Source organism: Pelodiscus sinensis, chromosome 4 (genome assembly GCF_049634645.1).
Source record: "Pelodiscus sinensis isolate JC-2024 chromosome 4, ASM4963464v1, whole genome shotgun sequence".
NCBI classification, from domain to species: domain Eukaryota; kingdom Metazoa; phylum Chordata; order Testudines; family Trionychidae; genus Pelodiscus; species Pelodiscus sinensis.
In genome coordinates, this window is record NC_134714.1 from 130,705,363 (window position 1) to 130,722,203 (window position 16,841).

General features: G+C 47.5%; 1 protein-coding gene across 1 annotated transcript; it reads right to left on the reverse strand.

Annotated features, from left to right (window-relative positions):
• Positions 1-999: 999 nt before the first annotated feature.
• Positions 1,000-15,689, reverse strand: LOC102459307 (E3 ubiquitin-protein ligase DDB_G0292642-like). Its single transcript, XM_025183631.2, has 4 exons — positions 15,526-15,689; positions 11,534-11,628; positions 6,280-6,447; positions 1,000-2,154 (listed from the first exon to the last, which is right to left on the reverse strand). Exons 1-4 carry the CDS (start codon positions 15,593-15,595, stop codon positions 1,699-1,701), a joined length of 789 nt encoding a protein of 262 aa, XP_025039416.1. The 5' UTR covers positions 15,596-15,689; the 3' UTR covers positions 1,000-1,698.
• Positions 15,690-16,841: the final 1,152 nt, after the last annotated feature.

Consider the following 16,841-nt stretch of genomic DNA (forward strand, 5'->3'; position numbering starts at 1 on the left):
AACACAATGAGACACTTCCATTGCCTCCCCCCCCCCCCCCCCGGCCTTTTAAAGACTGTCCCCCCAAGACACCACCTTATATACAGGTACAAACACATCACTGCAGATGTTGCCAGGCTACCACCAATCACCTTGTGCCTCATGATCTGATTAGACCATCTACATCCATCATGTATCAACCTCAGTCCTTTTCTGACCCTGAGCTTGTATCTGTGGGGAGTGGGTATCATGGCCTTTTTCAATGAGCTGTGTGTTTATAGCTCATGGTATTCCCCGAGTTACTGCTCTCCACCTGGGTTTGTGCTCTCTCAGCTTGTTTATGCCTGGTTAAACAAACATATCTGTTTCCTGCTTATCTCAACCTTTCTTTAGCCATATCCATTGTTAGCTAGGCCTCAGACCTCATATCAGGCCTGTGGAATATGGGTTTATGTCTCATGACTTCATCTTACTACATACTGTGATCTATATTTGAGCAGCATTAAGATATATGATGTCTTAAGAGCAAACAAACAAAGAATTAACATAATTGTAAGAAAGAGGAAGATACAGGCAGTCCCCGGGTTACGTACAAGATAGGGACTATAGGTTTGTTCTTAAGTTGAATTTGTACGTAACTCGGAACTGGCTCCAGATTCAGCCGCTGCTGCTGAAACTGACCAGGGGCTGACTACAGGAAGCCTGAGGCAGAGTTGTTCTGCCCCCAGCTTCCTGGAATCAGCCACTGATCAGTTTCAACAGTGGCTGAATCTGGAGCCTGGGACAGAATAGCTGGGGTGCTGCTGGGTAGGTCTCCCCAGGACCAACCCGGCAGCACCCCAGCTGCTCTACCCCAGGCGTCCACAACAAAAGCCTGGTCTGCTGGGGGGGGGGGTGCACTAGCTGCGCCCCCCCTCCCCAGCAGACCAGGGACACCCGGAGCAAAGCCGCAGAGGCGCGGGACCCCGCTGCCTCCAAGGCTTTGCTCCGGGTCTCCCTGGTCTGCTGGGGACCTCCCCCAGCAGACCAGGGACACCCGGAGCAGCTTTTCTCACCCCGGAGGACGCGGTGGCGGGACCACTGCGCGTCTGGGTGGTCCCACCGCCCATGAGTTCTGGGGCGAGAAAAGCCCCGTTCGTAAGTGCAGATCCGACGTAAGTCGGATCCGCGTAACTCGGGGACTGCCTGTACAATTTTAAAAATTAAGGCCCCGATTCAGCGAAATATATAAGCATGTGCTTCAGTCCTTTTCTATGATAGGGTTGCCAAGTGTCCAGTTTTTAACCAAATAGTCCAGTATTTGAGCTTTCTGTTCGGGGAAAAAAATTGAGACACTATAATTGAGTAAATAGAACTGTTCAGTATTTTCTCAATCAGATGTAATGTAGATTGTGATACAATGTCAAGTGTGGCCAGTATTTTTCTTGAAACCATCTGGCAACCCTGTCTATGAAGTCAATGAGACCTAAATACATTTCTGAAGTTAAGCATGCGTTTAAATCCTTTGCTGAACCACAAGCTAAGCAAACTGGATGGATAGTACAGATCATTACACTGTGAGAGTTAGACACAACCTAATAATGGCTATAAACAAAATGATCCATAGGCCCCTAGAAGCTCTAAATTCATTGTGTTGGAGAGTATTCTAATGGATGGTAAATTTACTGATTATAAGTCAATTCATGGTCTCCCCTGCCTGTGTGGCTGAAATACTTTTGGTCATTTCTGAGACCAAACTGGAATTTCTGCTTGTCTGGGAGCTAGTGATTTTGCACAGAATTTAAACCAGGCCCCACTTTTGCTGGCTTGGCAGTTGCGAGCAGTTTCCAGGCAAGCAAAACAAAATTCGACATGACACTGTGGACAGTTAACATATTTGCACTTTTCCATGTGCTCAATGAGTCGCCCACAGGTGGGACACGCCCGGATGGAGGGGCAGCTTTTTATTTCACTTCCGGGAAGATCCTTCAGTTTGCAGTTTGCTAAGACTTCCAGCGACTGGTTCTTGCAGCCTTCATTGTCACACCTCTCGGAGGGGGCCCCTGTGCCTTTCCAGGGCTTCAGGCACTGCCAGCAGAACTCAAAGGTTTCCCCCTTCAGCGAATGGCAGAGGATACAAACCACTCTCAGGTTTTTCAAATCTCGGCGTTCCACAAAGCTTTTGCAGTTGGGACACTGAGAGAGAGAGAAATTTCAGACCTGAGTATGTTTCACAGTCTTTTTCAAAAGAAAGTGATACCAAATTGCTTTTGAATAGCTTCTGGAGTCCCTTCTTATTTTGTAGGCTACCTATAAAAATGAGTGTGCTCCCTTTTGACTTACAGGCAGTCCCCGAGTTACGCAGATCCGACTTATGTCGGATCCGCAGTTACGAACGGGGCTTTTCTCGCCCCGGAGGACGGGAGCGGCGGGACGCCCAGATGAGCTGCGGTCCCGCCGCCCGCGTCCTCCGGGGCGAGAAAAGCTGCTCCCCGTCTCCCTGGTCTGCTGGTCAGACCAGGGAGACGGGGAGCAAAGCCTCGGAGGACGCCCGCAGCGGCACAGCCGATGCGTGACTGGGCTGTCCCACTGCGGACGTCCTCCGCGGCTTTGCTCCTTGTCTCCCTTGTCTGTTGGGGAGGGGGGGCTCAGCTAGTGCCCCCCCCCCCCAGCAGACCAGGCTTTTCTGCCCACAACGCCTGGGGTAGAGCAGCTGGGGCGCTGCTGGGTTGGTCCCGCAGCGCTACTCCTTGGCGCTACTGGACCAACCCGGCAGCACCCCAGCTGCTCTGCCGCAGGCATCCTGATTCAGCTGCTGCTGGTCAGTTTCAGCAGCGGCTGAATCAGGACGCCTGGGGCAGAGCAGCTGGGGTGCTGCTGGGTTGCTCCAGTAGCACCGCTCCTTGGCGCTACTGGAGCAACCCAACAGCACCCCAGCTGCTCTGCCCCAGGCGTCCCCAAGTCAGCCGCTGCTGAAACTGACCAGCGCTGACTACAGGAAGCCTGAGACAGAGTTGCTCTGCCCCCGGCTTCCTGGAATCAACCACTGATCAGTTTCAGCAGCAGCTGACTTGGGGACACCTGGGGTTCTTAAGCTGAATCTGTATGTAAGTCAGAACTGGCATCCAGATTCAGCCGCTGTTGAAACTGATCAGTTTCAGCAGCGGCTGAATCTGGACGCCAGTTCCGACTTACATACAGATTCAACTTAAGAACAAACCTACAGTCCCTATCTTGTACGTAACCCAGGGACTGCCTGTATTTATGATTTAGAATGAAGGCCTAAAAGGTTATTTTCCTCTCCAAAAGCATTTTTATTATTATTATTTGCCATAGAAATATCAGGAAGATCAAGTCTTAAGCCTTACCTACATTACACAGTTTTGTCAACAAAACAACAGAGGTGTACACACTGAAATACTCTTCCTTCAGGGCCATCAATTGTATCCTGCTCTGGAAAGACCATGACTCTGGGCAACGTGTGAAATTGTGGATGGCTTTGCACAAACGGGCTTCCCTAGCTGTGGAGTGATGGTAGATGGCAAACATAGAATCATAGAATCATAGAATCATAGGACTGGAAGGGACCTCGAGAGGTCATCGAGTCCAGCCCCCCGCCCTCAAGGCAGGATCAAGCTCCGTCTACACCATCCCTGACAGATGTCTATCTAACCTGTTCTTAAATATCTCCAGAGAGGGAGATTCCACCACCTCCCTTGGCAATTTATTCCAATATTTGACCACCCTGACAGTTAGGAATTTTTTCCTAATGTCCAATCTAAACCTCCCCTGCTGCACTTTAAGCCCATTACTCCTTGTCCTGTCCTCAGAAACCAAGAGGAACAAATTTTCGCCTTCCTCCTTGTGACACCCTTTTAGATATTTGAAAACCGCTATCATGTCCCCCCTTAATCTTCTTTTTTCCAAACTAAACAAGCCCAGTTCATGAAACCTGGCTTCATAGGTCATGTTCTCTAGACCTTTAATCATTCTTGTCGCTCTTCTCTGTACCCTTTCCAATTTCTCCACATCTTTCTTGAAATGTGGCGCCCAGAACTGGACACAGTACTCCAGCTGAGGCCTAACTAGTGCAGAATAGAGCGGCAGAATGACTTCACGAGTTTTGCTTACAACACACCTGTTGATACAACCTAGAATCATATTTGCTTTTTTTGCAACAGCATCACACTGTTGACTCATATTCAACTTGTGGTCCACTATGACCCCTAGATCCCTTTCCGCCATGCTCCTTCCTAGACAGTCGCTTCCCATCTTGTATGTATGGAACTGATTGTTCCTTCCTAAGTGGAGCACTTTGCATTTCTCTTTATTAAACCTCATCCTGTTTACCTCTGACCATTTCTCTAACTTGCTAAGGTCATTTTGAATTATGCCATATTGCAATTGTGGCAGCTTCTGAGTACATTAATCAAAAGAGTCATTTCTCAATGGTTCTCCAGCTGCTTGTGAATCTCCGTGGGCATTTTCCTGGCCATTAATGGAAGCTGGACTGGAAAGATGCATGACACACACACCTTTCAGAATGCTCACCTGTTCAATAAGTTGCAAGAGGGGACTTTCTTCCTGGACCAGAAGATCAATGTGGGGGGAAGTAGAAATGCCCACTGTGATCTTTGGAGACCCTGACTTTCCCCTTAATGCTGTGGCTCATGAAGCCATTCATGGGGAGCCTTGACAGCAGCAAGGAGGCGTTCAATAACAGGCTGACTTGGTACAGAATGAGAGTGGAGTGTGCTTTTGTTGTTTTAAAACCTGCTGGTGACATTTGTAAAGGGCCTGGATCTGGCAATAACCTTATGGTTATCACCGGGTGCTGTACCCTCCATAATATTTATGGAAGGGAAGGCTGAAAGTTCACTCAGGGCTGGATCTGCTGAGGCCCTGTGCTTGGAGGCTGATTTTGAACAGCCTAAGTCCAGGGCTATTAAAGGGGCACCCCATGGGGCCATAAGAATCAGAGCTGCCTTGAGGCAGCAATTTGATGCTGAAAGTCAGTAATATTTGTTGCCATGCACAGAAGATCAATGGCTGTGATGCAGTAGGTATCTGTGATTGATCCGTACTGTGGCTTCTGTTCTGGCCCTTATAAGGCTAAGGCTTGCATGTATGCAGCAATGGTAGCCAATACAGAAAAGATGAGCCCAACACGAAGAAAATGGAAAGGGAATAAACACTGGCATTTTTATAGGCTTAACTTTAGAAGTGGCTTTGGCACCAAATCAAACCCCTGAGAACTTTGCATGCACAAGGCCTACGCCGAAGTATGAAGCAAATCTATCAACCTACCTAAGGCTATTTTCACACCTAATCTAAAAGTAAACAAGGAACTCAGGAAGGGATAAAAGAGTGCTAAGGAGAGCTCTGAAGGTCTCTCTGTAGTGGTGGAGGAGGAAGTAGCATGATTGAGGGGTGGACTCCTTGTAACTTTGTGTACCAAGTGTTCATGCCCGCTTGGGGGAGGGGTGACATTTGTTCAGGCCCAATGGACACAGCTTGCCAGAAGGTTCTGGAAACTCGAGGTGTCAGGAGCACCATGTCATGGGTGGGAATGCAGAGGCCCTTGAAGGAGAGTTTCCCTTTGCCGCTCACCTCTCAGCAGCTACGCCGTGCGCGGTCTGCTGGGTATGCAGATCACATCCCCAAACATATGTTTTTAAAACCCTCTTTCTTGCCCATGTCCAGCTGCATCAAGAAGCGAAATGTTCTCCTGTCCTGTTAGGGGTGTGGCCATGTGACAGTGGGCAGAAGAACAGCTGGATCCAGGATGTCCCAGTCTGCTCCTTGGGCTTCCCTGGGCCATACCCAGCAGTTTTACTGTCATGGTGCAACATGGAAGCTGCTGCAACAGCACCAGCAGGAGCAACACAGCCTCACCATTACCTAATGCAGGGATGAACAAATTCCGGCCTGTGGGCCATATCCACTTCCCCAGGGTTAGCCCCTGGCAGGCCCCCGCTGCTACTATATTTACCTGCACCTCTGTTGGTACTAGTGATTGCAGCTCCCATTGGCCAAGGATTGCTGTTCCCAGCCAATGGGAGGTGTGGGAAGCAGTGTCCCATTCCACATCCCTTTCCACAGCTGTCATTGACCAGGAACAGTGATCCACAACCAACAGGAGCTGCAAGCACCCACACTTACGGAGATGCAGATAAATATAGTGGCTGCCGGCCTGCCCGGGGCTAACTCTGGCAAACCGCTGCCATCTTATTGCCCATCCCTGATATACAGGGTGCCCTAGTGAATAACATAAGGGCAGAGCAGAGGCAGAGGAGAGAAGCAGTCGGGAGCCGTACTCACCTCTTTGAAGTTGTGGTAAAATTTAGCTGCAAACATCGCAAGCTTCTCTTCAAAATTCCGTTGCTCTGTTTCACTGAGTGACGCGTTCCGACGGACTTCCTGGTAGGACCATTCCTCTCCACATTTGTTCCCATCAACATTAGCAGGGCAATGAAACTTCAAGTGACCCTGTAGGGCAGGAAAGCAGAGAAGTGAAAGAGGCAAAGCTGTGAAATTGGAAGTCTGAATCACAATACAAACTGCCTAGTACCAGTGTTAACGCCATCCTGATAGCATTGTTTGCTTGCCTGTTTGGAACCAAGGTCTAGAGCTTTACTGAAGGAGGTGATTCCTGTGATGGAGGCAGATGGATGTGTTAAATATGGTCAGTAAAAAAAAAAGCACATTGTCTGATTTCTGAAGCAGAGTAAGTCTTCGTTTCTCTCAGTTGAAGCATTGTGCCTATGTAGTCATAACCAATCTTCCTTTCCCATTATGTTTTTTAAAGTAACTCACTAATCTGAGGCTTATGAACATGACACTGAGTCATCAGCAAGGGAAATATTTGTACTTTTACTCGAAGATTTACCTAGTATTGCTTGGGTCCTTTACTCAATTCATTTTTGTTTTTCTTCATTTGAATCATTTGTCTGTGGTTGGGCTGGGGATGAGGGTTTCAATTTGCAGGTTGCCCCAGGGAGAGAGGACAACCCCAGCCCTCTCTCACCACAGTAGCTTGGGGACAGGTGAGACACCCCTCTCCATGGCCATTGCAGCTCCACCAGACACAGCCAGGGAAGGGGTGCATGTCCCAGGTCCAGGTTTGTCTGCTGTCTGCTCTCCCCAGCCAGAGTGAGAGATGGAGCAAACTATGTACTATAGCCTCACTCCCTGAGGAAAGAGAAACAGACAGCAATGTTTCTGCACGAATGTGGGAGAAGCTGCAATTCCCTAGCCTCCTTAAAAGGTACTTGTATGGTGGGAGGCTCAGGGCTAGTGCAGTCTCAGATGGGGGGATGGGGAGAAATCAGTGGTTTGAAAAAAAATCGATGACTCTGATTGTGGTCTCCTTTCTCACAAAGTATGCTGTTTTCTTGGGTTTCCTATAAAACAACTCTTCTTTCTTTTAATATTTAAATTTTCTCTCCCTATTTGGTCTCTCTTTTGTTTATGTTCCAATCTGTTCTGTATGTGCACAACTGCGAAGAGCAATTTCAGCCACAGTTGGCTGTTTGATTCATTATGTTCTCTTTGGGGTTGAGGAATTTCAGGTTCTCATCCACCCAACCTGCCTTCTTTTAAGACTAGCCCATATGTATCCATTTGGCAGAGGTCGTCATTCCTGGAAAGGTTCATCTTCTTTGGAAAGTATGTATTTGTTTGTTTATTTATTTATTTAATTAACATATTTTACCTCTATTAAAAATATTCAAGGTGACTTACAGTTTTAAAAAACACACAATAAATAAGTATATATATATATATATATATATATATATATATATATATATATATATATATATATATATATATATGTGTAAAATACAAGACCCCAAAGTGGAGGGAACATAAAACCTGCTATAACATCTAAAGAGAAGGGACACACACACACCAATAAAATCATGGGTAGAAAGGGTGGCTTTCGCCTGGTGCTGAAACAGTGCCAATGTTGGTGCCATGTGAATATCCTGGGGGAGAGAATTCCATGGCCTAGGGGCAGAAGCTGAGAAGGCCCTGCTCCACGTAGATGTCAACCTTATTTCCATAAGTGGTGGAAAACGGAGCAGAGCCTCCCCAGCCAGCCTCAATCCCAGGCAGGTTTCTATAGGAGATGGTCCTTCAAATACCCCGGCCCCAACCCATTTAGGGCTTTATAGGTCATAACCAAGACCTTGAATTGTGCCCAGAAACATATCGGAAGCCAGTGAGCTGCCGGAGCACCAGGATAATGTGCTCTGTATAACAAGTATTAGTTAAAACTCGAGCAGCCGCATTCTGGACCAGTTGAAGCTTCTGAAGACTCTTCAAAGGCAGCCCCATGTAGTGCGCATTAGAATAATCCAATTGGAATGTGATAAGAGCAAGAATCACTGTAGCCAAGTCATTCTTATTCAGGAAGGATTACAGCTGGTGGATCAGCTGAAGCTACCCTACAGCACTCCTGGTCACCAAGGAAATCTGATTTTCAAATGTTAAAAAAAGAGTCCAGGAGGACTCCCAAGTTGCATACCTGTTCTTTCAGGGGGAGTTTGACCCCATCCAGAACAGGTAATACAGCACATTTCCAGACAGATGGTTTCTTGATCCACAGGACCTCCGTCTTATCTGGTCCAGCTTCAGCCTATTCAACCTCATCCAGTCCATCACTATCGCCAGACATGGGTTTAGATTGATCACTGCCATACCTGGATCTGATGTCACAGAGAAATAGAGTTGGTGTCATCTGCATATTGATGGCACCATCCTCTAAATCTCCTTATGATCTTTTTCAGAGGTTTCGTGTGTATATATATATATATATATATATATATATATATATATATATATATATATATATATATATATATATATATATATATGGGACAAGATGGAACTTTGTGGGACCATGTAGCACAATCGCCATGGGGTCGAGCAGCAGCCCCCAAGCGCTCCGCCTCCTGAAATTGTCCTGACAGGTAAGACCAGAAATGCTGCAGAACAGTGCCTCCAATACCCAACTCCACCAGGTGCTCCAGAAGGATATCATGATTGATGGTACTGAAAGCTGCTGAGAGGTCCAAGAGAATCAACAAGGAATCAACTATTTAATCAACAAGGATGCACTCCCCCTGTCTATCTCCCGGCACAGGTCATCTACCAGGGCAATCAAAGTGGTTTCTGTTCCAAAACCAGGCCTGAAGCCAGGCTGACATGGATTTAGATAATCCATTTTTTCCAAGAAAACTTGGAGTTGCAATGCCACCATCCACTTGAGTACCTTGCCGAAGATAGGAATATTAGTGACTGGGCGATAGTTATTCACGTCGCATCCAGGGAAGGCTTCTTGAGGAACAGCTTTATCACTGCCTCTTTTAAGGTGGTGAGAACTGTCCCAAGATCTAAAAGACGCATTAATAATCCCTGAGGGTATGTCTACACTACCCTCCTAGTTCGAACTAGCAGGGTAATGTAGGCATACCGCACTTGCAAATGAAGCCCGGGATTTGAATTTCCCGGGCTTCATTTGCATAAGCGGGGAGCCGCCATTTTTAAAACCCCGCTGGTTCGAACCCCGTGCCGCGCGGCTACACGGGGCACGAACTAGGTAGTTCGAACTAGGCTTCCTAGTTCGAACTACCGTTACTCCTCGTGAAATGAGGTTTCATTTGCATAAGCGGGGTTTTAAAAATGGCGGCTCCCCGCTTATGCAAATGAAACCCGGGATATTCAAATCCCGGGCTTCATTTGCAAGTGCGGTATGCCTACATTACCCTCCTAGTTCGAACTAGCGGGGTAGTGTAGACATACCCTAAGATCCAACCAGTCAACCCATTTTGGCTTGATTTAATAATCCACGAAGGGCAGGGGTTGAGCGAGGACATGGTCAGTCACACTCCTCCAAGCACCTTGTCCACATCCTTAGTCTGCAACAGCTGAAACTGATCCAAAGAAAAATGACTGGGTAGTGCACTCAACACATTCCGTATCCTAGTTACATGACAGCCAGAGTCCAAATCAGACCGGATGCGAGTAATCTTATTTGCAAAGTGCTTTTCAAACAAATCACAGTGGATTGCTGAGGACTCCACCATCTCATCATGAGGACCAGGCTGTAAGAGGCCCTGCATCACTTGAAACAATTCCCTCGGACAGCACTGTGCAGACATGATGCAGGCAGAGAACTAGCTCTTCTTCGCTATCAGTGCTACCACAGAATAGGCTCGCAATTCAGTTCTAACGCACAATCAGACTCTGCTTAAGTTCTCCTCCAGCGGTGCTCTAGCCATTGCATAGCTAGACCACGGGGAAAACTTGGTTCAACTAGCCCAAAAAGTGCACTTAGGAGCAATCATGTCCACTGCCCAGGCTACCTCAATGTTCCAAGGCAGATAATAGGCTAAATGGATGTTGATCAAATCAGAAATTTCCAAATGGTGTAAGGGAAGCAATCAGCACAAGGCTGAAATTTAGGAAGCAGGACTCATGAAGAATTTGGTAGCTCTCCTCAAGCAGTTTTGAGAACATGCTTCTATGTTGTTTTTGGGATAACTGCTCTGGATCTCTTCAACAACACACTGATTTATCTTAGGATCATCTGAACGTGCTCACCACAGGTTTGACAGCATCTGAATTTCATTATTTTCCCCTCCCCCTTTTGCAATGGATCATGACTTTTGGGGGTTATTCATCCACTTCTTGTTACACATTTTCTTGGCTGGGGAACCCACCCTGAGCTTCGGGGGCCATGTAACTCAAATCCAACTGCAGGCTCCTCCTGCAGTTCAGTCCTCCTGGCTGGATTGTTGGTAGGGGGGAACAGAATCTAGCAATTCCTGCATCTAGAAGCAAAAGCCTCTGCTGCCTGAAATAAGAGACTGTTAGCTCAGAGGCAGTATGTAGCCGACTTGTTAAACCACTGTGTGGTGAAGCCATTAGTAGAAAGGAGAGTCACATCACAGGCATGGGTTATACTTAAAAGGAAATTTCTGAAGTATTCACATACTTCTGTACTGCCTGACACCTCCACTTTTATTTTCACATAGAGGTATTCTGTGTTGGGGAGTACCTGTGAGGCTTTTCCTCCGGGTGCCACATTTATAAAAGACTTTGAAGAAGGACGACATCAAGTCTGAAGGATTATGCGTTGGCTGAATCTGGGTTGGTTATCTGGGCAATAGAAAACTAAATGTGGCAAGGTGCCCACACTATATTTTATCTCTGAATAGGTCTTCAGTACCAGGATTTATTTGTTGCTAAAGAGATTTGAGTCAAGAATTTTTGTCTTCTGTGGTAGGCAGTGTACTTCCCTGCCCAGGGCATTCATATCCATAAATTCTGGATATGTTTCTAATATTCCTATGCTCACTCTGCATTATTCTTTACAGTTTCTGGTTCCCCTTTCTGGTCCCTATCTCATCAATAATTTGGTCTGAAAACTTCATTCTGTCCCTTGAGAATTCACATTCGCAGAAGAATTAATAATTTCAATAGATCAAGGGATATATCTCCAGGAAGAAATCAAATCTATTAAAACCACGTTGTATGGCTTTTCTGACTGCCATCTGTGTTCTGTTACCTGGTCTAATAGACTTCGGCACCAGCCTGATAAGACCCCAGGATCTGTCGCATGTCCACAAGACATTTTCACCTTCATGAGACCATCATCATCACCTGACAAGTGAGGAAACATTGGCAGAATGAACATAAACATCCTCTCAAAACGGAGTGCATTTATCAAATCTGTATCTTTGATCTGTGAGGTTTTCCCTACGCTCCTTCCAGAGGGTGTGTCTAAGTGCACATATGTAGAAAAGCTCCTCAGGGATTTAGGGACTCAAGTCTCATTGACTTTCAGTGAGTCATGTGGGACTTTGAATTTTTAAAACACTGAGGTGCTTTTGAAAAACTGGTGTCTAACATCAGGGATGATCTAGACAGTGCTTAGTCCTGCCATGAGGGCAGGGGACTGGACTCGATGACCTCTCGAGGTCCCTTCCAGTTCTAATGTTCTATGATTCTATGAACACTCTTTCGGAAAAAGGCTTCTTCTTTGTAAAAAAGAGGTTTACCAATGTTGGAAAACCCCCTCTGTTCTTTTGATTTACTTTCAGAAGAACGCGATTTCAATGTGGACATAACTCAGGTTTTGTTGGAAAAGCAGCTGTTTTTCTGACAAAACTCTGTAGTGTAGACATACCCTTATAAAGTATGTTGTGAAAGCAAAAGATTTGTTGGTAGGAGATCTGAGTTCTAGTTCCACTACCACAGAGTTCCTGAGCCGTATTCCTCATTGTCCTTTGGTTCCTTCATACTAACGAGGCTGCCATAAAAAATGTATACAGAATATACAGGATCCCCTTACAGAATATCATCAGATTCAGGATGAGTAGACTCTCCTGTTACTTGCAACACCTCCTCCAAAATGAGATTGTCTCACAAAAGTAGCAGCAGTAACAGTGTTTTCTCAGCCTCTCTTTCTTGTGCTTGTGCTATTTGATGGCTTCATCTCATTCCTTAGCTGTCCTGATGTTTGCCTGCTGCTACCTGTTGAACAGAGGTCCTTTGAGAGGTCCCCAGCGATACGCCAAACTATTGTACTAAATGCTCAGTACAAGTCAATGCACTGCCAGTATGAGCTCTGGGGCAAGGTGTAGGAGGAGCCAGCTCCAGGCCTCTGGCAGGGGTAGTGCCTCAGGTGGAAAGGACAGGGTTGGAGGCAGCTAGTCCTCAGCACAGCCCAAACGGCGGTGCCAGATCTCCCCACTTCCAGCCCTTAGAGCAGGCCTGGGCAAGAAAACACTTTGATCCGGCCTGTGAACTGTATCTGTCCACTTTCTATTTACAACCTGCTGTCTGCCTGTGCCGCTGAATATTCAGGCTGTGGCTAAGGCAGCAAGATCTTATTGAAATGACTCCCGTTTGCAGAGTTATCCCAACAGTGGCCTGAGCTGCAAGCCTTTTGAATAGCCCCAGCAATCCCGGGGGGCTCCCTGGCAATGGGGTAGTGGTGGGGCCAGAAACCACAAACCCTTTGCTGTGTTTTTAATTCAAAACCTCCAGCCCCAGACAACTCTGGGGGGAGGTGAGTCTCCAGCCCCGCCCCTTCCACGCCAGGCTCTGCCGCTTTCAGGGATGGAACCAGCCTGTGACCACCTACCAAAATTCTTTAAGTGCCCCCCCACCTTAGAGTGCCCCCCTCAATTGGCAGGCCTGCACACATCCCTCCCCCTACTGGCCTCTGTTTTCATGAAATCCACAAAGAGCTCGTCACATCTTTTTGACACAAATACTTTTGCCTTTGCTCACTTTAAAGCAATGTTCATTTTCAACCCCCCTTTCATCTTCTTAGCTGGAGCAGGTGTAACCTACACACCTAGGGTATGTCTACACGACAAAGTTAATTTGAAATAACAGCAGTTATTTCGAATTAACTTTAATAGCGTCTACACAGGCAAACTGCTATTTCGAACTAATTTCAAAATAGTGGAGCCCTTATTTCGAATTTGGTAAACCTCATTCTATGAGGAGTAACACCAAATTCTAAATAGCTATTTCGAATTAAGTGCTGTGTAGACACTTAATTCGAAATAGGGGGCCTCAGCCCTTCCCAGGGAGCCCTGGTGGCCACTCGGGCACAACCAGGAAAACTTACTCTCTTCTCTTCCAGCCTTGGAGCAATTAAAGGGGTAGACCCTGGCCACAGTGCCTGTGCCAGCTCCAAGCCTGCCAGCCCAGAGCCAGCAGTGGCCACCGAGGCCCCTGACCCAGTGGCCCCAAAACATGAGCCAGCAAGCCACTGGCAGCCAGCCCTCCACCGCTCCCCAGGAGCAGTCTGCCAGCACCCAGGAGCCTGACAGGGGCTGGAAAAGGCGGGCGCCTTCCTGGTCCAGAGCAGAGATCATGGACCTTATTCAGGTTTGGGGGGGATGCCCCCAACGTCCATGATCTCTGCACTAGATGGAGGAATGCGATCGTCTATGGCAGGATAGCTGCCAGCCTGGCCACCAAAGGCCACATGCGAACCCAGGGGCAGGTTTGCATGAAAGTCAGGTTGGTCCGGTGAGACCCCCCCAAACTCTGAGCCCTGAGCTTCTCCGCCCCCTTCTTCCCCTTGCTTCCTCCTTCCAGCTTCCTCCTCCCAGGTTTCCTCCACCCCTCTCCCACCCGCTCTCTTCCCCTCTCCCACCTCCTTTTCCCAGTCTCCCCAGAGGTTCATCCCCCCTAGTTTTGTTCAATAAACCCAGTTTCTATTTTTGAACATACGTGTCTTTTATTTAACATCAGGAATGGGGGGACTAGGGAGGGGTAAGTGGAAGGACGTGAGGGAGGAATGGGGCATGAGCCCCCGGTGGGGAGGACCGGGGAGGCTCCAAGGGCTCCTCGGGGTGGATGCTCTCCCTCAGGGCCTCCTGGATCCTGACAGCCCCCCGATGGACCCCCCCGGATGGCAGCCTGCAAGCACGTGCAGCTGGGCTGATGGCAACGACCCCACGAGATGCACCGGTGTGCACATGGGCAGCTCTGGCTCCATGTGGCCGAGCGCTGTGATGTGCCGAGTGTGGGCACTCAGGGCACTCCAAGACAGGACTGCTTTGCTGTCCCTCATCGAGGTAGACAAACAAGCGGGGAACCCTGAGAACTGTCTGTCCAGGGTGGGGGTCGGGTCCCTTTAAGCACGGAGCTCAGTTAGTCTCAGGCAGCAGCTCCACACACTAAGTCCTAACCTGATGCACTGGTTCCGGCCAGCCTTAACTTCATTTCAGGGTCCACTCAGTGTGGACATGCTAGTTCAAAATAGCAAAACGCTATTTCAAAATAGTTTTTGTGTATAGATATGTTATTTCGAATTAAGTTAATTTGAAATAGTACTGTAGTGTAGACATACCCCTAGTGTGGTTCACTGACCAATGCAGTGGCATCTAACCACAGCAACAGCTAAGATCAAGAGACCACTACAGCATGGGCTGAGCGCCAGCTGGCTTTTAGCTCAGAGGGTAGAGGCTCTTATGCTAAGCTTCAGAGGTCCCAGGTTCAAATCTATGTTCTGATTGGCTAATACAGGGGTTAGCACTCTGGCCACTAACAGACAGAGTCCCAGGTGCTGATGGTGATGCTGGCCACTAGTCCCAGCCAGTGTAAAGGGGGAACACCCCCCCCCCCGATCTATGGCACTTATGTGGCCTCTAAAGGCTTCCATCTACTTCCTTAATGCCACCCCTCCCCCACCAGTCCTGTCTCCAGACCCCAGAGAAGCGGGAGCTGTGTCCAGGCAGGCTGCTTGCTCCCCGCTGCTGCTCACTTGGTGGCTACGTGCACTGAACAGGAACCTCCATGGAGCCACATCACCAAATAGTAGGTTTCAAATTCTGTAAAGTACCTTAAGGACGTGAAATTTCTGCTTTGCTTTGGTGCCTCCCAATGGCTGGAGCAGTTGGCTCCAGATGCTCTCAGTTCCATTTCAGAATGGGGAGACATTGCCCCCCACCCCTCTCCCAGCATGTTTTCTACAAACAAGGAAGGACCTAAGTTACCGGAACGAGAACAGATGAAAATGCTGCCCAGAATTACCTGTGATATCGTCCTTGCTAAGAACAAACTCTGGTGAAGGCTCTTCGTTTTCTTTCCTAAAAAATTCCATAGTCTTAGCTGCAGGCACAAAGGGGGCAGAAGTGACCCCCAAAATTATCCCTCAGAGAGCAAGTCTATCTGTCCCGGACTGTGGCACAATTTGCACTGACATATGATGAAAGAGCCAGCTACAAGTGGTTTCACTTTCACCAGCTTAATGTCTCCTCCCCCTGCTTCTTGAGCTGTGACATTGGACACTCCTACGGCCCTGCAGCTTGTGAGGGAAAGAATGAGCTTCTCCTCTCCTTTTCTTGTTTGCCTCCTCTCTGGGCACAGAGAGTGTCAGTTCCAAAACTTGCAATCTACATGCAGAGGGGGCAACAGTGTTGACACAATTGTTACTTGAAAGCCCAGATAAAAGGGGTCCAAATGACAGAAATGTTACTTTGTCATCGACAGTGTCATCGACAATGTCTGGCATCTCAAAAGACTTTTACTGTTCATCTTTAGTGTAAATAACAGCAGAAGTGCATGAGCAAAGAGAAGTAAAGAATTCTGAACATGTCTATAATGGTGTGCAGTCACAGAAGAGCTCTTAGGACTGTTCCCCAGTATTCTGCTTATGGCACTGACACCTGCCTTCTTGCTCTCTGGGGCTCCCCACTACCCTGTCCCATTGGGCCAGATCCTCTGGTGTCCCCAAGAGGCACAGAGATGGGGTAACCCCCTCTCTTCCCCAAAGAGCAATGCAGACACTGAACCACTTCATCTTTGTCAGGATGCCTTCTAGGGCACAACACCCAGGAAACCCAAAGGGATCAAAACCCCAAATAAATGTGTCTTTCTCGGTGTAAAAGTTGTACATGATGAAAGCTCATGCCAACAAGCCCCCTTTATCAACGTAAGAGAGACATGCACACTGGGCACTCCTCCCAGTTAACAGTTACTTACACTTGGCTTGAAAATAACCAAAAGTGTTTTTATTAAGTACAAACAGTGGGATTTAAGTGGCTGCAAGTGAAAACAGACAGATCAAAGTTACAGAATTAAAATGAATAGAAAATGCAGTTTGTTCTAATACACTAAAACTTCTTGCAGTTACCCTGAAAACTATTATTACAGGCAAGTCAGAGAAGATCTTTTACTCTAACTTGGGTCCTGAGCCATCTTTTTGGGTGTGTCATGCCAGACAAAGATGAAGAGTCTGATCAATTTGTATTCCTTAAATAGACTTTTCTCAGACTGGAATCTTTGGTTCTAATTCCCTCCTCCCCTTCCATGGAAAATTACCTGGTAAAACTGGTATCCCAGCACCA